Genomic DNA, 24,903 nt, shown 5'->3' with positions numbered 1-24,903 from the left:
AAAGTCAGAAACCTGGACCTGCAAAAAGAAAACACCAACAAAAATGACTGAAATGAAGACAAACAAAAAGGCATTTCTTTTATTTTGAATAGTTCTAAATGATAACTGACCACCTAAGGTAAAAATGGTAGCAATGTACTATGGATTTGCAACATAAAACTGAAATCTATAATAACAACAACATATACAAAAAGAGAAAAAGAATATTGTTAGCTATAGGTTTTTTGTAGATGCCTTTTATCACTGTGAGAAAGGTCCCTTCTATTTCTAGTTTGCTGTGAGTTGTTATCATGAATAGACGTTACATGTTGTCAGATGTTTCTGTGGTTATGTAATAAGATTATATGATGTTTTTCTTTAGTCTGTTGACATAGTGAATTATATTGGTTGATTTTTGAACATCAAACCAGCCTTGCATTCTTGGGAAGAAACCCCACTTGGTCATGCTGTATTACCCTTTTTATATATTGCTAGATTTGATTTTGTGATATATTGTTGAGAATTTTTTGCATCTATAATATTCACATGAGATACTGATCTATAGTTTTACTTTAATACCTCTGTGTGTGTGTGTCACATAGGATTAATGCTGGCCTCATAGAATGAGCTGAAAAACTGCTCTTTTTTTTTCTGGAGAAGTTTACATATAATTGATATTAAATATTCGGTAGAATTTGCCGGTGAAGTAACTTGGGTTTGGAGTTTTGTTTTTTCCTTTCCAAGTTTTAAAACTTTGCATTTTTTTATAGATACAGTTCTGATCCTTCCCCCTTCCCTCCCCACTTCACCCTCCTTTTCTTCCTTCTTTTCCCCTTCCTTCCCCCTTTCCCTTCTCCTCCCTTCCTCCTCCTTTTCTTCCCTTCCCCCTCCTTTTCCTCCCTTCCCCCTCTCCTGTTTTGTCTCCTTCTTTTGGAAAAAGAAATTGGTTTTATTTCTCTTGGCACAGAGCAATATATGAAGGTGGCTATCTCCTGACTCCATACATCTCTTACATAAAGATGTCCTTCAAATATGTCCAGTTACCTACCACATTTCAGTGTTAGAGAATTGGCAGTTAGCAGATGAAGCAGCTCAGAAGATTCTTAAAGACATTTTTGTGGGGAGGAAGTTTTGGGTCAAGTGGAAAAGATGAGACCCAAGAATGAACGTTCCATCCTTCCCGGGGAAATCTAAATCCCAAAGGTTTTATGAAGAAAGGCACCTCTCTGAGTGACCTTTGAGAGGAAGAGCCCAGACTTACTGTTTGTATGTAAGGCTGAGGCAGATGGAGGATGGGGTACACAGCAGACTGCAGACTCAAGGCAGAGGAGTGAAACGCATATAGGAGAGCTGAGGGGACTGAAAGAGACTAGGGGTCCAAGTCATAAATCCCACTCCTTCCCAAGTCATGAGCAGAAGCACTCCTTCCCAAGTCATGAGCAAAAGCTCTCCCTCTGGGACTAGTTTTTCCAGGAACTATCTTCGCTCCAGGGCACAGAAAGGACAAACGAGGCAAAAATCTTACGGGTACGAAAGGTGGAGAGTTAAAGGAGCAGACCAAGAGAAATAATAAACATTCTTGGATTACAGTACTTTTGAAGCCATATGCCACGATTGTGGAAGAGAATAAAGCTATCACTTCAATTCCTAGGATCAGGAACCAGGCAAGGATGCCTACTTTACCCATTACTATTCAGCTTTGTAGTAGATGTCCTAGGCAATGCAGTAAGGCAAGAAAAAGAAAAGGATCACAAATAAAACCATCCTCTGCCTCAGGAGAAGGAGCAGGAAAAGAACAAAAATAAATAAATAACCATTCTCTATACAGAAAAATAAAACTCATCTCTATTTACTAGTGACATGATTGTTTATAAGGTAAATCCCAAAGAATCTATTAAAGTATATTTTAAAGCTACTAGAATTAATTAATGAAGTTAGAAAAATCACACGGTAAAAAGTCAATATAAAAATCAATTGTGGAAGGCTGAGGCAGGAGAATCGCTTGAACCCGGGAGGCGGAGGTTATAGTGAGCTGTGATCGTGCCATTGCACTCCAGCCTGGGCAACAAGAGCAAAACTCCATCTCAAAAAAAAAAAAAAAAAAAGAAAGAAAGAAAAAAAGAAAAATCAATTGCATATTGCACAACAATGCAAATGTTGTTTTTAATGCCACTGAACTGCACACTTAAAATGGTTAAAATGGTAAATTTTATGTTGTGTACCTTTTAGCACATTTTTTTAAATGATAGTATCACAAAGTTTTCTAGAAGAAACAAAATTTCCTGAGACAGCTGAGAATTTAAGTCTTTATTAAAGGTTTTTTTAAAAAATCAAATGTATTTATATATACTGACAATGAACAATGGGAAACTAAAATTTAAAATACAGAACTACCAAAAACATGAAATATGTATAAATTTATCAAAATACATGCAAGATCTGTATGCTAAAAACTAGAAACACCAATAAAAAAATAATTACATAAATGGAGAGATATACCATATTCATGGATTGAAACACTCAATACTGTGAAGATGTCAAATCACTCAAAATTTATAATCCCAATTGAAATCCCAGTAGATTTCATAGAAATCAACAAGTTGATTCTAAAATTTATACAAAAAGGAAAAGTAACTAAAACAGCCACAACAATTTTGAAAAGGAATAAAGTTGAAAACAACCTGATTCCAAGACTTTTTATAAAGCCATAATAATGAACACAATGTGGTAGTACCCAAGACAGACACATAAATCAAGAGAACAAAACAGAATGTCTATAGTAGACCCACACATACATAATCAACTGATTTTCAACAAAGGTACAAAGTCAATTAATGAAAAAGTAGTCTTTTCAACATCCATATGGGAAAAAACAGACTTCAATTTATACCTCACAGCATATATAGGATTTAATTCAAAATCAATCATAGACTTAAAAGTACAAATAAAGTAAAACTATAATAGTTTTGGAAGAAAACTTAAGAGAAAATCTTTGTGATGTTGGATTAGGCAAACATTTCTTAAACAAAATAGCAAATGCATGAACCATAAAAGACAAAATTAGTAAATTGTACTTCCAGATTAACAACATCAATTCTTCAAAAGATACTGTTAAATCACCGAAAAGACAAGCCACAGATAGAGAAAATAATTGCAAATGTATGGATTATAAAAGACCTATGTCCAAAATATGTAAAGAACTATCACAATTTAATAATTCAAAAAAAACAAAAATTTTTAAATGGGCAAGGGATTTGAACAGCTAATTCAAAAAATACATATGACAAATAAACACAGGGAAAGATGTTCAACATCACTTGTCATCAGGGAATGCAAAATAGAACCACAATGAGATACTACTATGCATCTATTAGAATGGCTAACAATAATAAAGAGACTCACAATACAAAGTACTCACAACAATGAGAGGCAATTTTTGGAAAAGAATCTGACAGTTTGTTCCAAAGTTTAAGTATACAGTTAACCTTTGACTCAGTAAATCCCATTCCTATGTATTTATCCAAGATAAATAAAAAATTATTTTCTCACAGAAATCTATAGGCAAATGCTTATAGCAGGTTTATTCATAATCTCCAAAACTGTAAATAATTCCACTGATAAATATATAAAATGCATAATGGAGTACTGTAATAGAGTAAAAAGGAATAAACTACTAATACATGGATAAATCTCAAATGCATTATGCTAAGTAAAAGAAGCCAGCATTCTTAACTGTAGAGACAGAAAAGAGGTAGTTATCAGGGGCTGGCAATGGGATAGGGTAATTATAAAATGGTAAATGGAAATTTTCTAGGATAATAAAATTCTGTATCTTGATCGTGCTGGTGATTACAATACTATGCACTGTAAAAACTCATAAAACTATATACTGAATTTTACTGTACGTAAATAATACCTCAATAAACCTTACTAAAAATAACAATTCACAATGATTTTATTCCTATAAGCCAGGTCAGTTTCTCAAAATATAGAACCAATGTTTCCAAAATCACCTTTAGCAAGGAGTATTTGGCATGAACAACGTAGGATAATGGTCTCCACGCTAAACCCACTGAATCGGTCCTTTGGGTAGGGCTTGGAATCCTCATTTTTATAAAACATGCTATGTGATTCTAATACATACTAAAGTTTGATAACCTCTTGGCCAGAGTATATATCTTTTTTTTTCTATTTTATTAAATGTGAATTTAAATGTTCTGACTATAGAAATATAGGTTAGAGGTATAAACAAATCACACAATATAATTTGACAATAAAATTACACATTAAGATAAATGTAATCTAATATTATATATTAAATACCAGCATCTTTAAACATATTTCTTCTAAAAAAAAAAGTAGTACATAAATAGCTCACTCTTTATGCACAAAGGAACAATAAATGAAATATATAGATAAAAGTATATGAAGTCATAAAAATCCAGACGAAAATGGGAATTTTTGCTTTGTAATAACACAGACATAAGAAAGGCTTTCTAAGGACTGAAATCTAGAAGCCATAACAGTGGAGGAAAAAAATCCTTTAAATGATTACTTCAACGTTAACAACAACAAAAAATTAAACAAAATACGGCTAACATAGATATATATCTTTATAATACATATAACAAAAGGTAAATTTTCTTAAATCTACAAAGAGCTCTTACAAGTTGTCTAGATCAACAAACCAATTTTAAAATATGGGTGAAACAGTTTCTCAAAAAAACAAATAAATGACTTATAACCTCTTCCTTTAGTTTCTCTTTCTCCCACTCTTCAACCTCATTCTTTAACCTATTTGAATAGTAAAAGAGAATTTCCTACACCCACTTCTCCATCACCTTAGGTCTCAAGTGTCTCCATGTGTTCTGTACCAAGATTTCCAGAGAGGAGAATTCAGAGTTGTTATTATTTATAGCCAAAAACTGGATTCAATTTCTAAACAGTAAGTTTGAATTATTAATTTTTGGTCTTAGGAGGATCCACATTAATTCTTTCTGATTCATTCTTTAATTTTGTCCTTATTAGTTTATTTTCCCCCTTTACTTGGGCCATGGAATTAATTGCAATGGCAAAATCCTGGAGAAGGATCCCTCTTGCAAAGGAGACATGGTGTATATAATGCTAGGATCTGTGATGAATTCATGTTTTATTGAGATTCTCAAAATGGAAAAATTATTATTCCCAAGGAATAGTTCTGCTTGAAGCATCTAGTTCTAGACTGGTTCAATATTACCAATTTAGAAAAATAATACGCTTCTAGGGAAATTGTTCATTTTATTAAATTCCAAACCTCCCCTCCAAAACAAACAATGCATTGCTTGATTTTGCTCACCTCCTCTCCTGATAGGTAATATGCTGCAAGTAGGCCTCCAATAAATCGAATGTTGACTTCAAACACAGACACCTCTGAATTCTGTGAAAAACATATTGAAAACATTCACAAATACGTAATGCTTTATAGTTTTCAAAATATTATCAATACTTCATTTGTTTTTCACAAACACCCTGTGGAAAATATTTTTCTACTTTCTGCACCTTCATTTCTCATGCAACTGCAATCTCTCCTCTCGTTTGTTAATGTTACTGAAACTTCTCTACTGCTGTCACCACAGCTCCCTAATTCCCAAAACCAACAAGCCAGTTTTTATGTACCTTACACAGTACTGTGAAATTATCAGGATATTTAACACTGTTAACTATTGCCCTTCCTCATGAAAGCCTTCATTTCTAGAATTCTGGGTCATGATTCTAGAATAGCACTCTTTACTGGTGGTCCTTTTTCTTCTGTTCTAATCACTACAGCATAATTTTTACTTCTCCCTCTCCTCCTGGATTTAAGTATTTTTCCTAGAATATATAATAAGTGTTAAAGGAGGCACCAAAAAAATGGCAGAATGATGGATTATTCAATAATAATGTTGGGAAAATTGCCTCCTGGGTAAGAAATTAACATAAATACTAACTTCACAAATATCAAAATGAAATCTAAATTATTTGGAAATAAATGTTTAAAAAAATTTAAAAAGTAGAAGTGTGGCAATATATAAATTTTCTTGCAAAAGCAGGTACTTAAGCATAAAACCAATAGTTTTGATAAATTGATGATAGACATGAAATTTTTCTAAAATGCAAATTACCTATAAGAAAAAGAATCATGAACAAAACTAAATGGCAAACAGATGGAAACAGCACAAATATAGTAATATTAATAACCCTACTAAATAGAGTCTCTATGTTTGTATTTACATATTGATATAGATATTGCTAGAAATATTCTAACACATGGAAAGAAAGCAGAAGTGGCAGAGAACATAATCAAAGAATCTACAGAAGATATACAACTAACATAAAAACATTCATAGTTAATTTTAATAAAAATTAAAAGGAAACTGTATTACTCTAAAGTCTTTCCAACATTCATAGGCAGGCACATCATCTGCTAACATATTTCTTCAGTATAGAATTTTTACAATATAATGTAATTTTTTGATAGCACGATCGTCATTCCATCCCACCATGAAAGCAAAGTGCTTAATATTACTTCATATATTCCCAACATGTAACATACTATAGGGCACATAGTAGACATTCACTAAATATGAGGAGGAAGGAAAAAAGGGTGGGAGGGCCTCCATCCCTTACCAGAATTGCAACAATAACCTTCCAACCAGTCCCTGCTTTAATACTTACCCTCCTCCCCTACCCTCTATTCAGCACACTATAGTTAAAATGAGCCTTTTAAATCTTACATCAGTTTAGGTCACTACTCTGTGCAAACCCTTACGATGCCTTCACATAACACTCAGAGTAAAATGACCAACAAGATCTAACATGCTCAGGTCCCCTACAACCTCTTTGACATCTCTCGTATTAATATCCCTTTGATTCATTTAATTATATGGGCCTACTTGCTGTACCCAGAATTGTCAAACTTGAGACTCCTATGTCAGTCTTTACAGTTGTTACCCTCTTATCTGGATGCCCTCCTTTCACATAACTGAACAAATCACTCTCACTTCCTACAGGTCTCTGAATAAATGTCACCTTATCAGAAATTTTTTCTATCTAATATAAAATATTAATACCAATTACCTTGCATTATTTCCCTAATTAACACATCATCATCTAACTATATATAATCACATGGTAATAAAATAGTTTCATTTGTAAAACAATCTTCCTTCACTACAAAAACAAAAGGTATGAGAAATTCTAGAGAGACAGAATGGAAAAATAGGATAGAGACATTTTTGAAAGAAGTAATAACTGATAATCTACTAAACTTGACGAAAACATAAGTCTTCAGATTGATGAAACATTACAAGTCCTTTAAAGAACAACCCACACATAGACATATGGAAATAGAATTATGGAACAACAAAGTGAAAAATAAAATATTAAAACAAGGGAAAAAATAGATTGCCTTTTTAAAATTAAACTGAAAACACACTTTGCAATAGTATAACAGAAGCAGGAAAGACAAGGGAACTGTACCTCTATTCTTAGTTTTAATATCTATTAAGACAGAGTTGTATATCCACATGGCTCCCCTTGGGTCTCTTCTCAGAAGTGTCACTTTAACAAAGAGTTCTTCCATGACCACCCCATGTAAAATACTAATAGCAGTACTCCACCATTACTCTCCACAGCACTTATCATCACCCTCTGATGTACTATATATAACTTGCTTACTGTTTTGCTCCCGACACTAGAACACAAACACAAAAAACAGATAAAACTCTGTTTTGTTGATTACTATATCCACAGAATCTAGAACAGTGCCTGTTGCATTTGATAAATGTGTGCATTTATTTATCTATTATTTAATTTGGAGGTCTAAAATATAGCTTGGGATCAACTGGACAACAATGACACATAAAACAAAAGGGAGATGAGTTAAGTTAAAGCATTCTAAAATCCTTATATTCTTCAGAAGGAGGATCTTACTCTGTTGCCCAGGCTAGAGTACAGTAAGCATGATCATGGCTCCCTGTAGCCTCAGCCTCCTGGGCTCAAGCAATCCTCCCTCCTCAGCCTCCCAAGTAGCTGGGACTTATTTTCTGTAGAGTTCAGGTCTCACTATGTTGCCCAAGCTGAGCTCAAGCGACCCTCCTGCCTCAGCCTCCCAAAGTGCTGGGATTACAGACACGAGCCATGACTCCTGGTCTGAAATTGATTAATTTCAAACTGCCTACTTAGGGTTATACTTAAAGTTTATATATATTTATATATACTATACTTTGATGAAAGAGAGAGAGAAAGAGAGAAAGTGTGTGTGTGTGTGTGTGTGCACGCCTACTTTGGAGTTACTCTTAAAGTTTAAACATATATATTGTTTATTGTTTTGCTCCTGACACCAGAGCACAAACACAAAAAAGAGATAAAACTCAGCTTTAATATATTTTTATAATATATATATATATATCGCATATATATATATATATTTAAACTTCGAGGAGACTTTGGAGACAAAGTCAATAGAAATGGAAGGTATAATGTTAAACTAGTAGAGGGAAAAAGAGAGATGATGTAATTTAATCCAAAATAAGGAAAACAAACTAAAAACAAATGAAAAGTACAATCATAATATAGGTAGCAAAACAAAGATGAAAGACCTAACTCCAAATATGTTATCATAGTAAATGTAAATATATCAGACTTAATAGTTAAAAAGACTCTAAGGTTGGATAAAAATAACAAAACCCAAATACTACTATATATGCAAAATAAGCAGCTAAAACATAATGACATTTAAAGGTTGAAAGAAAGGAACAAAAATGACTGTGCTGATGATTACGCTACTTCTCTCAGGTTCAAATCCATTCTTCTATACTCTACTTTGGTATATGGGAGTTGGAACTACACAAATGCATTTAATTTACCAGCTGGCTCCCTTTTAGGCACTAACATTAGGAGGTTCTAAAAAGACAATGCAAGACTGGAGGAAGAAGAGTCTTATTCCCTCCTGTTTACTTCTAGTTTCTGATAGTGTCACACCAGCCAGGTTCACCCTGGCAGTGGCAATTGGTTCCAGAGTACTGTTCCCCTATCACACATACAGACACAATCCCCAAATCAGACTCATGGTTTCCTTTACAGATATCAAGCACTTGGCTAGGTGTCTCCTCCTCAGAGTTCTGAGTCCCAGCTCTGACACAGTCTTCCTGAGGTACCAGTAACACCTGGGCAGCACAGGTACTAGTTCTATACAGCCCAAGCTACTGCATTTTAATGATCCCAACCTCTTCCCATTGTTCTTACAGCCCCCACAGGTGGCAGCTGTTTCCTGTTTCCTAGAGTTAATACCTCTGGTGATATCACAATGCTCTCTTTTTGCCTTTTTGGTTCCCCATTAGTTGGATAACAATTCTAAACATTAAATTCTCTAGTTAAAATAAATGGTATAGTCTGGTTCCTGATTGAACCCTGACTGATAACAATGATATACAAGGGAATTATTAGCCATAATAAAGCTGTCCTGTCTGAAAGGGGCTGGGTGGAGACCAAACTACACCGGTCGCAGTCAAGAGATCGTCATTGGAGGTATCAAGCGGCACCACGCAAGGAGAAGGAAGAGAAGAGAGAGAGCGCTGCTGGTGTGCTGGGTTTTATATCCCTTGGGCCTACGTGGATTGGGCTAGGGGCGGGCCCAAGGGAAGGCGGGAGATGCTTCTTTCTGATGGGCCCTCCTTTGGCGGGTTCAGACAGTGCCCGTCAAGGAGGGGAGAAGAACCCGGAACCAGCCCCATCTTAAGGTACGGCGCCATTTTAAGGTACCCCATGTTACCTAACACTGTCAATGAATGGGAGTATTGCACAGATGTTAATTCTCCCCAAATTAATCTGCAAATTAAATGCAATCCTTATCAAAATTTCCACAGTTTTCCAGAACTTGAAAGAACAAAAAGCTGAGAACTAAGATAATTTCCGCAGAGAACAAGATCAGATACCAAGATTCAGATACAGACATCAAGCTTCTTATAAAAAAAATTGTAGTTAAGATAGTTTAGTATTGATATATGGATAAAGAAAAAAGCCAATGTTAAAGAATAAACTATAATATGACTAATATATGACTAATGCGGCATATAAAAATAGCAGGAAAAGAAATGGTACTAGGATCAACTAATAGTGGCCTACTTCATCCTACATTAAAAAAAATCAATTCCATTTGGATTAAAGAGTAAATACAAAAGCAAAACTCTAAAACCTTCAGAATAAAATATAAGAAAATATATTCATGATCTAGGAGTAGGGCTTTCTTAAACAAGATACAAAAAGCACAATCTGTTGTATAAAGGCTACATAGCTACACAGAAAAAAAAGACTACATTTCTCAGCTTTCCTTTGGAGTTAGTTGAGGCTGTATTAGTAAACTCTACAAGCAAAAATGGGGAGACTACCTCCTGAGACGTCTTCTTAAAGAACAGTCACATTCTTTCTGTCAACTGGATAAAATGCCTGGATCTTTAGGAACCATTTTATACCATGAGGTCTAAGATATACACTGAAGCCGACGGAGCAACAAGACAAATGATCCTAGATCCTTGATGATCAAGGAACCACCCAAACCAGCCCTGAACTGCTTATCTCTGTACTTGATTTACATGAAAAAAATAAATAAATACCTATCTCGTTTAAGCTATTTTATATTAGGTTTTCTATCATTCACCATCAAACCTAAACTTAACTGATAATAAAAATTGTTCTCATTGAGATACGTCCAAATGCTACAGTAATATAAAGGAAAGTGAACCATTTTTGTCTAGTTAGCACCAAGAAAGGCATCAGAGAAGAAATAATTATGGACTTTTATCACAATTTAAATAACGAAGAGTCTGCCAGAGAGAAGTACATAGAGAAGTAGTGAAGGATAATACAGTCAAAAGGAAAAGCAAGCACAAATAACACAAAAGATGTGAATATGACAAAACAGTCCACACATCTTTTAGGTGAAGACTGGTGATAATGAAAATAATTGCTACTATTTACTGAGCACTTAATATGTACCAGATTATCTCAAATAATCCTCACAATACTATAATGGAATAGCAATTTTATGGCAGGTTTAGAAAGATAAGGAACTTTCTCAAGTTGCACACCACGAATGCAACTGTGCTGGGCGTGTGACTTAACAACTATGCCAAACCTAAGCAGTGCCACTTAACCATGCTAAAGTGCCAGAAGAATGGGTGTAGGCCTAACTATGAAAATCACTAAACTTTAAAATATATATATATATTTTTTTCCATTCATGAGAGCTCAACCCTCATGACCTAATCACCTCTCAAAGTCCCCATCTTCTAGTACCATCATATTAGTGATTAGGTTTCAACATATGAATTTTAGGAAGGCACAAATGTTCAGACAATAGCAGTTAGACATTGTGTCTTTTCATGGCCAATCTAAGAGATTAGTTATCAATCATACACTCACCACACTGAAATCAAGGTTGTCTTCAATCCATCTTTGCCCATCTAGGAATTCAGCATGAAGTCCCATGATATAAAGGGTATCCAAAGCATCTATTATGGTAGCACCCATTTGTGAACTTCCTATATTTGGGAAGAAAAAAATTATCATTAAAAAGATCGCTTTAGGCTCCTGTTCTCTTTGGGGGGGAAAAAAAGATTCCCTTAACATTCAGTGTTTTAATTATTTATGTATAAAAGTAAACTAAACTAAGAGTACAAGGACTAAAAATTTAGAATGCCCAATATTGTTTGCTTTCACATTAGAAATTACATGTATATTAGATAATATACATAGTTTAACATATTTTACTAAAAATAGTACTTTACTAAAAATAGGAAGACAAAAGAAAACTAAAAGCATACTTTTCCTTAATTTTCTGCCTGGTCAGAATACAAGATATCTATCTACTTAACTGAGAAAGAAAAAAAAAGGGGATTAATTCAAGAAAAGGGGAGCATAGTTCACGATGACAAAGCTAAGTAATAAGACAACCATGTCCTTCTGATCTGGTCCAAATTCATAGAAAGGACAAAAAATATATTTAAAAATAATAAATGTACAACAGGGCTGGATAACCACAGTGGAAAAAAAAACTTAACAATCCTTAACAATCAACAAGCAGGTAGATCAAATTGCAAAAAAGAAACCAGCCTGCCTGCCTGCCTGCCTGCCTTCCTTCCTTCCTTCCTTCCTCCCTCCCTCCCTCCTTCCCTCCCTTCCTTCCTCCTTTCCTTCCTCCTTTTCTCTTTCTCTCTTTTCTCTCTCTCCCTTCCTCCTTTCCTTCCTCCTTTTCTCACTCTCTCTTTTCTCTCTCTCTCCCTCACTCTCTCTTTTTTTCTTTCTTGACGGTCTCCCTCTGTTGCCCAGGCTGGAGTGCAGCGGCATGATCTCGGCTTCCTGCAGCCTCCCTGTCTTGAGCTCCCATGATTCTCCTGCCTCGGCCTGAAGGGTGCCTGGGATTGCTGGCGCACACCACCACGCCTCGCTGGTTTTTGTATTTTTGGTGGAGACGGGGTTTCGCCGTGTTGGCCAGGCTGCTGTCCAACTCCTGACCTCCAGTGATCTGCCCGCCTCGGCCTCCCGAAGTGCTGGGATTACAGACGGAGTCTCGCTCACTCAGTGCTCAATGTTGCCCAGGCTAGAGCGCAGTGGCGTGATCTGGGCTCACTACAACCTCCACCTCCTAGCCGCCTGCCTTGGCCTCCCAAAGTGCTAAGATTACAGCCTCCGCCCGGCTGCCACCCCGTCTAGGAAGTGAGGAGCGTCTCTGCCCGGCCGCCCATCGTCTGGGAAGTGAGGAGCGCCTCTGCCCGGCCACCCCGTCTGGGACGTGAGGAGCGCCTCTGCCCGGCCGCCCCGTCTAGGACGTGAGGAGCGCCTCTGCCCGCCACCCCGTCTGGGAAGTAAGGAGCGTCTCTGCCCGGCCGCCCTGTCAGGGAAGTGAGGAGCGCCTCTGCCCGGCCGCCCCGTCTGGGACGTGAGGAGCGCCTCTGCCCGCCACCCCGTCTGGGAAGTAAGGAGCGTCTCTGCCCGGCCGCCCTGTCAGGGAAGTGAGGAGCGCCTCTGCCCGGCCGCCACCCCGTCTGGGAAATGAGGAGCGCCTCTGCCTGGCCGCTGTGCAACCTTCCAAGTGTGAAGTGACAGCCTTCGTTGTAGAATGAAGGAAGACACTGGCACTGATTATATAACACCTTGGCAGCTATCTCAAGTCGTTGATGGTGGAGGTATTGGAATTATAGAAGAAAGCAAACACACAAATTTGACTAAAGGCGATTTTGTGACTTCTTTCTATTGGCCCTGGCAAACCAAGGTTATTCTGGATGGAAATAGCCTTGAAAAGGTGATATATATATGAACTTACCTGATTTTTTTCCCCGTATAATTCTTACTTTGTGCATTTGATGTTCAGTTGTGTTTGTAATCACGGAAAAATAAAAGTATACATTTTCTTTTAAAAAAAATCACCCACTCTTCAGAAAAAAAAAATGATCATGATAACCGACAAAACTGAATTAGCATTAGTTTGAGATCTCACAGTTAAAGAAGGAAACAGAAAAAAAAAAGTCTACTGTTTGAAAAGTGTTTAAACATCGACTGCTGTGAAAAGGGGTATAAAAATAAAACCGAAGAGATGGAAGAACTGTTTTCTGTGTACAGTGGGAGTTTACACAGATGACAAGCTGTCATGTGGGGATGTCCCAGCAACATTCAAAAGTCTATTTCCTTAGATCAAAAAGGACAGACACAAGCCCAACATTTATATCAATATCTGTGCTCGTTGGTCATAGTGCCTCTTCCGCAGAGTAATTATATGCTGCATCCATGGAGCAATGTGTCTAATACCTTAATTCTCTGAGTACAAAGACCAGTGGGGTCATATGACATTGCTATATTTAGAAAAGGACTCTGTTTTCTGTTTTGCTCAACTCTTAACAATTTTCTGCTCTGAAGAGAGTTTCAAATGTACATTGATCTTTCTCATATTGTGAATGAACTGAATTAGCACCTGTTTTCAACTGCCAAGATACTTATTTTAAAAAAGGAGAAAGAGAAGTCTGTGTACTCTTAATTCAACAAGGGACAAGGGAGGTGCAATTTTTTTTTCTGCCTTCTTCCACAGAACTTAACCAGAAAGCAGTAATATTTACCAAATTTTACAAAGGCTAAGGTAGGTACTGTACAACTGAACAAAGCAACATGTGGAATGGTGATTACATCCCATGGTGATTTAGATGAAAATTTTCCAAAAACAAAACAAAAAGTACTACTAATGTTGGGAAGAGCTAACTCATGTAACTATGCAAAGTAACTGTGAATAATTAACTCTAAGGAAGCAGAAAAATAATTAATTACAGAAATGTCTGTGTAAGCCCTTCCCTCATAAAATACCTGGAAATAATAATGATTGTTTAAATGAACAGGTTTTGTTTTCTTTTTCTTTTTAAATCATAAACATCAATTGACTACAACAAGTCCAATCCCTTTGGAAGCATGCTTGCCATCTATCAATATATTTTTTTTAGTAACCAAAGGTTAATTTTATGTTGATAAAATGAAATGTACAATAAAAGTTAGAAAATGTAAAAAAAAAAGAAAAAAGGAAACCATCAAACAAAATATGAGTAGAGAAAATCAAAATAATAAAATGTATCCACTTTTAAGAGATAATCCTTATCATTAAAAAAATGTTCCGCGGGGAAGAAAGCAAGAGAGAAAGGGAGGAAGAGAGGGAAGAATTAATTCAAAACCAGCCTAACTGATACCGAAACTAGATAATGAAAACTTAAGAGAACAGGCCAATCTTACTAATGAATATAACTGTACAAATCCTAAATAAAATAGTAGCAAAACAACCTAGTTTTGCTATTAGTAGAGTAAAAAATCCAGTAGTACAGCAAAAAAATAAACATCAGGGAGCAGATGGGTTCTCCCCAATCCCATTAATGCAATTATTATGTTCTATGAAAATGCAAATGATCCACATAGCTTACTGCCTGCATTAACATGTCTTTACTATATTACATTGTCTTCAACAACATGAATTTACTGTTCCAGGAGCTTTTGCCCAGAAAGATAAAAATTGCAAAAAAAATTTATTGTTCATTCTAGGAACTTCCTGACAGACCCATCAACTCTTCAATAGAAAGTATCAAATGATGATTTATACTCCAAAACTCTGAAAGGCTATGACTCCAGTGAGGTACTGATCTCCTTACCAAAGTAATAATTAATAGCTTTGTCTTATCAACAGGTTTTCTTGGTGACATATTCAGAGCCAGCATTCAACATTACTTAGTTCACATTTTCCATTTACTATTCTCCTCTTTTCTTTTTCCATTCCTCTTTCTACTGAGTAGAGATTGTTTTCTTCCAATGATTTAAAGCTACACAAATTTGTTCTTATGATGGTTGTTCTTAATTTACATGCCATTTTCTTGTTCATGTGTTCCTAATAATTTCTTCAACTTATCAATACATCTATCTTCTCTTAGCTAACAAGACAAGTACTCAAAATTACACAAAATCTCTTAGCTAACAAGACAAGTACTTCAACACACTGATAAATTCCTTGGTCTTCTACCTACTAAGTTCCCTTCATGTTGATATTATCCAGAAAGTTAGTTACGTGTTGTTACGTTCCTCAGCTTTTTATTATGATAAAAATGGTATCAAGCCATTTAATCACTCATATATCTCTAACTCTTGCATAACTTCTTGAATATGTATCTCTTTTAATTTTGACATTTCATAGAAAACATTTACCAAACTTATTTTAAATCCTTGAGACTACTGTTTGTGTCCTTATTTTAATTTGTGTAGATAGTTCTGCTCCTCCAGTTACCTAGTTATTTATTTAGTCCTCTAAGTACATATTTCTCTAAGGTATTGACTATTCTGGAGTGAAAAAAGGCCTGACCCACCTATTCTGTACCAGTCTTGGTTAGTTGCACAAGGTGCCATGAGCTAAAGGGCTCAAGGAAGAAAAGTGTAAAATTGAAATTACTGGCTATCATCATGATTCTTTACCTAGAGGAAGTCAAGATTTGAACAGGAAAAAATGAAAAAGCCTAACACTATTCTTGGGTCAAAGAAGCAGCAAAACATGACATTGCAAAATATATAAAACATCATAAAAATTTGGTATGAGAGCATGGGAATCAACTAAAGCAGTTCTCACAAAAAAACTTAAAATATTTATACTAGTTAGTAAGAACAAATGAAAATAACTGAATATTCTAAGAAAAAACAAATTTGAGCAAAATAATAGAAGAATGAGAAAAACTAAAGGCAGAAATGGATGAATTAGAAATGAAGAAAATTATTGAAATAATAAATTCAAGAAATGGTTCCATGAAGAACCATACAATGAATCTACCATTAACCTCGTTTTTAAAAGGTAGACAAGACAAAAACACAAAATAATAAAGAAAAATGTAACAACAGATAAGCACAGAGAAAATTTTTTAAAATTATAAAAGGCCCATTTTATTCATATATTCACAATAAATTTGATCTTTCTTGAGAAATACTGTTTTTGACTTATGAAAGAAGAAACAGAAAATCTAAACAAACAGACCGAAAAACAGAGGAAATAAAGAAGTTTTCAAAGAGCTACCTGCTATCAAAATAACCATATTCTGTAAGTTTCATAGAATGAATACTACTTTAATTTTAAGAGTGATAACTCCTATTCTATACAAACTTGTATATAACATAGGGAAAAAGATCTTAAAATTCAATTTATAAATTCTGTATATCATTGGTGGAAAAAAAATCGAATTTACTAAGAAACATACAACTACACCTGATCTCATTTGTGAGCACCAAGGAAATATGTAGGAGTGGAATTGCTAGGCTATACAGTAAGTTTATAAGAAACTGACAAACTGCTTTCCACAGTGTACCATTTTACACTCCCAATACAATGTATAACAGTTATAGTTGCTCTAGCATCCTTGTCAATATTTGGTACTGTTGACCTTCAAATTTTAGACATGTTAATGGGTATGCAGAAATATTCCATTGTGGTGTGAATTTTACTTTCCCTGCTTATTGATGTGCTTACTGGTTATTCATATACTTCCTTGGGTGGGGAAGTATTTATATATTCTGGATACATCCTTATGTATGTATTTCAAATATCTTCTCCAAGTCTGTGGTTTGTCTTTCCAATTTCCTGATGTATTTGGGGAGCAGAAATCTTCAATTTTCATTAAGTCCAATTTACCAACATTTTTATTTTATACTTGATGCTTTTTGTGTTCTAAAAAATCCTTGCTAACCTCAAAATCACAAAGATGTTCTCGAGTGTTTTCTACTGAATTTTTTTTTACTTTTAGCTTTTATATTTAGCTCTTTGGTCCATTTTTGTATACAATGTTGAAGGAAGAGGCAAAGCTCATTCTTTTCCCATAGAAATATACAGTTGACCTAGCACCACTTGTTGGAAAGGCTATCCTTTTAATCACTGAATTACCTTTGCATCTTTGTTGAAAATCAATTAACCATGTATGTACACTTCTATTTCTATTCTTTTCCACAGATCTCTATGCCCATCCTTATGCTAAAACCATACTGGCCTGAATTGTAGATTTACTGTAAATTATAAAATCAGGTAGTGCAAATCCTTCAACTTGGTTTTTTTTAAAAAATTACTTGACTATTCTAAGTGCTTTGTATTTTCATAGATTTTAGAATCAACTTGCCAATTTCTACAGAAAAGCCTAGTCATTTTGATTGGACTGCTCTAAATTTAAACATAAATTTAGAAAGAATTAACATCTCAACAATATTGAGTATTCGAATTCATGAACATGGCATTTCTCTCCATTAAGTCCTTTTAAATTTCTCTCAAAAACAACATAAAGTTTTCAGTGTATAGGTTCTGTACATATTTTGTCAAATTTATACACATATAGTTCATATTTTTTGATACTACTGCAAATGACTTTATTTTTTAAACTGTGTTTATAACTGTTTGTTGCAAATATACCAAGACACATAATTGGTTTTGCATATTAAACTTGTATCCTATAACATTACTAAATTTGTTTATTCTAGTACCTTTTTTTGGTACATTCTTTAGGATTCTCTCTATGGGCAAGTATGTTGACTAAAAATGTAAAGATAGTTTTACTTCTTCATTTCCAATCTTTATTCTTTTTTTTTTTCTTTTTTCTGCTTTAGTGCACTGGCTAGGATCTCCAGTACAATGTTACATAAAAGTGAGAGGGTAGACACCTTTGCCTAGCTTGCAATCTTAGGGGAAAGCATATAGTCTTTCAATATTAAGTGTGTGGGGGGTATTTTGTATTTTTCGCTTATTGTTGTTGTTTTGAAATTCTCTTTATCAGGTTAAAGAAATCCCCTTTTTAGTGTGCTGACAGTTTTTATCATCGATGGATGTTAAATGTTATTAAATGCTTTTTCTCCAACTACTGGGATAATCCTATGATTTTTCTCTTTTATTATACTGATATCTTAAACTACACTAGCTAATTTCCAAATGTAAAACCTACCATGTATCTCTATGACAAACTCCACTTAGTCACAATGTAATATACACTCAGCCTTCAGTATTCACCAGTTCCATATCCACAGGTTCAACCAACACTAGATGGAAAATATTTGGGGAAAATAATTTTAAAAATAACAATACAGCAATTTAAAAAAAACAAAAATTTTAAGATACAGAATAACAACTATTTCTATTGTATTAGGTATTCTAAGTAATCTAGAGATAATATGAGAGAATATGCTTAGGTTATATGCAAATATTACATACTATTTTACAAAAGGGACTTGGGCATCCATGGATTTTGGTATTCTCTGGAGTCCTGAAACCAATCCTCCATGGATACCAAAGGACAAATGTATTACTCAACAAGATTTACTAAAATTTACTTAAATATTCTTATGTCTATGTTCATAAGGGATACTGCTCTACAGTTTCCTTTTCTTATAAATATCTTTGTCTGGTTTTGATACTAGGGCTTTAGTGGTGCTCCTAAGAATACATCATCCTTAGTGGACAAACACCTGACAAGAGTACCTCAAATTACATTAAGCAAAAGTTGGCAGAACTGAAAGAAGTCCAAAATAAGAGTTGAGGACTTCAACATCCCTCTCTCAGTAACTGACAGAACGAGACAGAAAACCAACTAAGATAGAGATAGCCTGAACAACCCCATTAAACAATGGGATCTAACTGACATCAATAGAATATTCCACACAATAACAGCAGAATATACACATACCATTCCTTCTAAGCACAAATGGAAAATTCACCAAGACAAACCTGTGTCAGAAAGCAAACCAAAAATAATTTAAAAGAATTAAAATTATGTGAAGTACATTCTCTGATCCTAACAGAATTAAAACAAGAAATCTGTAACAGAAGGATTTTTTTAAACTCTAAATACTTAAACTTACTCAAGGAAAATTTTAAAACACTGAATTGAATGAAAATGAAAATATATCAAACCCTCAGGAATGCAGCAAAAGCAGTAGTTAGAAAGTTTACAGTAATAAATACATTAGAAAAGAGGATCTCTGGTCAATAATCTAGGCTTCTACTTCAAGACACTAGAAAAACAAGAGCAAAATCAACCCAAATCATGCAAAAGAAGAAAACAGTAAAGAGTAGAAATCAAAGAAATAAAAACACAAAGAAAATATTACAAAGATCAATGAACCCAAAAGTTGCTTCTTTGAAAAGATCAATAAAATTAATAAAATTCTAGCAGGACAAGAGAGGAGACAAAACATAAATCACTAATATTAGAAATGAAAGGGGATTATTACTACAGCTGCCAGAGACATTCAAATGACAAGGCAATACTCCAAACAATTCTATGCATATAAAATCAATAACTTAGATAACTCAGACCAATTACTCAAAAACCACAAATTACCAAAACTCACCCAAAATGAAACAGATAAACTGAATGGTCCTTACTATCAGAGAAATTAAGTTTGTAGTTTAAAAACCTTCAAGAAAAAAAAAAATCCAGATGCAAGTGGTTTCTTCAGCAACATATACCAAACATTAAAGAAAAAAATAAAACCAATCCTAAACAATCTCATCCAGAAAACTGAAGCGCAGAAAACACTTCCCAAATCATTTTCTGAGTCCGGCATTACTCTGATATCAAAACAAGACAAAGATAATACAAGAAAAGTACAGAGCAGTATCTCTTATTAATATAGAAGCAACAATCTTCAACAAAACATGTACAAATCAAATCACAGTTAAGTCAGAAATAACAAAAGGAACATATTTACATATAAATACACACACACACACACACACACACACACACACCTGGAAAATAAAATGCACCCTTCAGAAAGCATTGCAAAATCAAAGAATACTCTTTTTCCAAATTAAAATAACTTCTTCTACATGCAAAAAGACCTATCCCTAACAAAACTTTCTATTTTCCAGAACATCTAAATAGAAAGAACTCATTCTGTTTTGTTTTTTTTTAAGAGAAAGGGTTTTGCTATGTTGCTATGTTGCCCAGGTTAGGGCACAGTGGCTATCCACAGGCATCATGATCATGGCGCCCCGTAGCCTTGGACTCCTGGCCCCAGGTGATCCTCCCATCTCAACCTCCTGCGGAGCTGGGACTATGTGCCACTGCACCCAGCCATTCTAACTATTAATCACTGTTAGAATAATTAGTATCAGTGCTAACTCATATCCAGCAACACTTCCTTCTCCCCTCTCCTGGCTCCACAGCCAGACCCTAACTAAGCAAAACAAAAAGAACATGTCCCATCCTCCTAAGCACAGCATTTGGTTCAACAATGGGCACAAGACCTAATCAGAGACAATAAGAAACAGTGAGTATTTCAATTATATTTTTAAGACATCCGAGTGCTCTCTTCTCTACAATGTTCTCTTTCCCACAGATGTGGTAGTATGAAGATACGAAGCTTCAAACTGCTGCAGCCATCCTGCTAAGAAACCAGCTTGATTATATCAACACACAGGAAAACAGAAAAGATAAAGTAAAAAAGCTCAGGTAGAATCAGATATACACCAGGAATTCATTCAGCTGATTAAGTTTTCTTTTTAGTTTAAGCCATTTTGCAATGGATTTTCTGTTATCTGCATGTAAAGAGGACTCTGATGCCAAGAACTAACTAGACAGAAGTCAGAGGAGCCCCTATCTCAGTTACCATATAAAAGAATTGTTTAATAATCAAGGCTAACAAAAAGGAGAGTGTTTTAAGTTAATGTTTTCCCTAAAATCTAGAATACTGCAAGCAAAGGTTCAGTATCCACCTATATATTCCTATTCTGTAAAGGCATACTAAATTTGAGATGTCAAATGAGACACTGAGAACTACTTACCACCCTTCTCTTAGACTTTTACCATTTTTTTAAAAAAAGAAAAAGATAAAAAATTGATTAAAAAAACTCAAATTGTACTTACTGGCAAGAATTTGAGATACACAAAACAAACAGAGTAAGTAGAAAACATAGTATTAAACTATAAAAAATAATCCTTTAACTAACTGCATAGCTACAAACATAAGACAAAACATAATAATAGATCTATTCCTACTTAGCTTACCTGGCTGGAAAAGAAACTGTAACCACTCAAAAATTTAATAAAAGATAAGCAGCACCTAATTTTGACTATTGAAAATTCTGTAGATTTTCTTTTTCTACCATTTCACTATAATTTTCTTCTCACAATAGATGTTTCCTAAGTGTCAAAATTAATTTTCTTCTATCTTTAAAGTTTACTAAAGCAGCAATATTTATTTGATAAACAGATAGGACCAGTATCTATTTGATAAATATTAATATATTAGATGTTCTGAGAAATATTGTTTGAAAAAAATTAAAAATTGACATCCAATTTTTATTTTCAATATATTTTTATACTCCAATCTTTTTAAAAGGCTCACAATTTACCATTGAGTTTAACATAAAGGAACAGTTACTTGAAGGGAGGTTCTAAATTTTTTTTTTTTTTTTTTTTTTTGAGACGGAGTCTCGCTGTGTGGCCCAGGCTGGAATGCAGTGGCGCAATCTTGGCTCACTGCAGGCTCCGCCTCCCGGGTTCACGCCATTCTTCTGCCTCAGCCTCTCCGAGTAGCTGGGACTACAGGCGCCCGCCACCACGCCCGGCTAATTTTTTTGTATTTTTAGTAGAGACGGGGTTTCACCGTGGAATGTCTGTATTGCACTAATGCCTCATATTGTGACACCCACAAAGCAGTAAGAACTTTCCAGTCCAAAACTCTGCTAAGAAAATATACTTTATTTCATTACATAATGGCTGATAAATTAAATATCATATTATGAAGTCTCTAGCAGTCACTGATGACCTAGAGGAAACTTTTTTCCTTTACTCCTCTACCACAACATCTCCAAAACCCCCAACAGAAATTATTTTTTAAGACATTTTCTTTTTTGACCAAAAGCAAGCAACAATGAACAAATTATAACAAAAGTCACAGCATTAGAAAAATCCTTCCCTAGTGTCAAAAAGAAAATTGCTGTTACTTGAATTATTGTGATGGTTTACTACAGGTAATAAAATCCGATTGCATATAACTAGTTTGTGTCTTTTTAGCCCATTAAAATTTTCTTGCCTTCATCTATCATTACTTAAAAGATAATCATCAAGTCACATCAAGAAGCATTTAAAATGGGGGAAAGGAGTGAAGACTACAAAGAGTAGCTTAACAATTCTGAAGACTTATCTTTGGGTTTAGTAAAAGTTGTTAAATTGGTTAAGTTAAACTGGGAAGTTTTATAAGTAAACTGAGCTCAAGGAAAGTAGGATGAACAAACTCAAGATGAACACAGCTCTTCCCCAAACCTCCATTCACAGAACACATTGTTAATTTTTCCTTAGGAGCCGTGAATGTACAACATAACCCACTGAATTCAGTAACCCAATCATCCCAAGTATGTAACTTTTTAAAAAAATGTACATAGAACTACAAGAATTTCCCATCCCTCCCCTCTTCCTCTGTAAAGTGAATATCAGAATAGGTATTGTGTTGAAGAAAAAAATGACAAGTAGGTGCCCACTTTTCCTGACACTAAAGAAAAAAATGCCAAAAAAAAAGCTTTAAAATACTCAGATAAATGACTAAAGCATCCATATGTAAATAGAAAATCTACCACATACATGTGTACTCCAAAGCAACTGGAACTTAATCGTGACTGACACTTGAAAAAAATCATACATGTTTCTTCAAATTATAGTTCCACAGAAATACTCAGATTTTAGAAAGTACTTTGAAAAGTTACATCTTGTTTTAAAAGATGGAGGTAGAAAATGGAAATAGTAATTAGAAAAAGTAAACTTACCAAATATGTTAGGGGAGTGTCCTTTCCTTGCAATAGGTCTGAGTTCATTATGTCCCCACCCATATGTCCTATAGTTATCCCAAGCATGTTTCATCATCTGAAAAGAGAAAAATTAAAACCCATCAATTTAAATTTTCACAAACTGTCTTTTTATTTCATACAATTTTGAGTTCTATTACTACATCCTTGCCCATTCTTCTAGATCTACATTAGTATATTATTCAATTAACATTTGTATCAGGTGGAGCCAAGATGGCCGAATAGGAACAGCTCCTGTCTCCAGCTCCCAGCCTGAGCGACACAGCAGACGGGTGATTTCTGCATTTCTGTTTGAGGTACCAGTTTCATCTCACTAGGGAGTGCCAAACAGTGGGTGCAGGACAGTCGGTGAAGCGCACTGTGCGTGAGCCAAAGCAGGGCGAGGCATTGCCCCACTCGGGAAGCGCAAGGGGTCAGGGAGTTCCCTTTCCTAGTCAAAGAAAGGGGTAACAGACGGCACCTGGAAAATCGGGTCAGTCCCACCCTAATACTGCGTTTTTCCAACGGGCCTGGAAAACGGCACACTAGGAGATTGTGTCCCACACCTGGCTCGGAGGGTCCTATGCCCACAGAGTCTTGCTGATTGCTAGCACAGCAGTCTGAGATCAAACTGCAAGGAGGCAGCAAGGCTGGGGGAGGGGCGCCCGCCATTGCCCAGGCTTGCTTAGGTAAACAAAGCAGCCAGGAAGCTCGAACTGGGTGGAGCCCAGTACAGCTCAAGGAGGCCTGCCTGCCTGCCTCTGTAGGCTCCACCTCTGGGGGCAGGGCACAGACAAACAAAAACTCAGCAGGAACCTCTGCAGACTTAAATGTCCCTGTCTGACTGACAGCTTTGAAGAGAGTAGTGGTTCTCCCGGCACGCAGCTGGAGATCTGAGAATGGAGAGACTGCCTCCTAAAGTGGGTCCCTGACCCCTGAGCAGCCTAACTGGGAGGCACCCCCCCCCAGTAGGGACAGACTGACACCTCACTCGGCTGGGTACTCCTCTGAGACAAAACTTCCAGAGGAACTATCAGACAGCTGAATTTGTGGTCTCATGAAAATCCGCTGTTCTGCAGCCACCGCTGCTGACACCCAGCCAAACAGGGTCTGGAGTGGACCTCTAGTAAACTCCAACAGACCTGCAGCTGGGGGTCCTGTCTGGTGGAAGGAAAACTAACAAACAGAAAGGACATCCACACCAAAAACCCATCTGTACATCACCATCATCAAAGACCAAAAGTAGATAAAACCACAAAGATGGGGAAAAAACAGAGCAGAAAAACTGGAAACTCTAAAAAGCAGAGCACCTCTCCTCCTCCAAAGGAACGTAGTTCCTCACCAGCAACGGAACAAAGCTGGACGGAGGATGACTTTGACTAGTTGAGAGAAGAAGGCTTCAGACGATCAAACTACTCCGAGCTACAGGAGGAAATTCAAAACAATAGCAAAGAAGTTAAAAACTTTGAAAAAAAATTAGAAGAATGGATAACTAGAATAACCAATGGAGAGAAGGGCTTAAAGGAGCTGATGGAGCTGAAAGCCAAGTATCGAGAACTACGCGAAGATTGCAGAAGCCTCGGTAG

The 24,903-nt window shown here is 35.5% G+C and overlaps 1 protein-coding gene across 2 annotated transcripts in view; it reads right to left on the bottom strand.

Annotated features, from left to right (window-relative positions):
• Nucleotides 1-24,903, bottom strand: part of MAN1A2 (mannosidase alpha class 1A member 2) — a 181,873-nt gene that overhangs the window by 114,423 nt on the left and 42,547 nt on the right. For both annotated transcript variants that reach the window (XM_063624683.1, XM_063624684.1), the window contains exons 3-5: nt 23,300-23,396; nt 11,419-11,537; nt 5,315-5,395 (exon numbers count right to left, since the gene is read on the bottom strand). In XM_063624683.1, coding sequence (XP_063480753.1) covers nt 5,315-5,395; nt 11,419-11,537; nt 23,300-23,396 — 297 coding nt within the window. The remainder of the gene's footprint in view (nt 1-5,314; nt 5,396-11,418; nt 11,538-23,299; nt 23,397-24,903) is intronic.

This window comes from Symphalangus syndactylus, chromosome 12, assembly GCF_028878055.3.
Source record: "Symphalangus syndactylus isolate Jambi chromosome 12, NHGRI_mSymSyn1-v2.1_pri, whole genome shotgun sequence".
Classification (NCBI taxonomy): domain Eukaryota; kingdom Metazoa; phylum Chordata; class Mammalia; order Primates; family Hylobatidae; genus Symphalangus; species Symphalangus syndactylus.
Note: the sequence above shows the minus strand (reverse complement) of the source record. Positions and strands in the feature narration are given on the sequence as shown.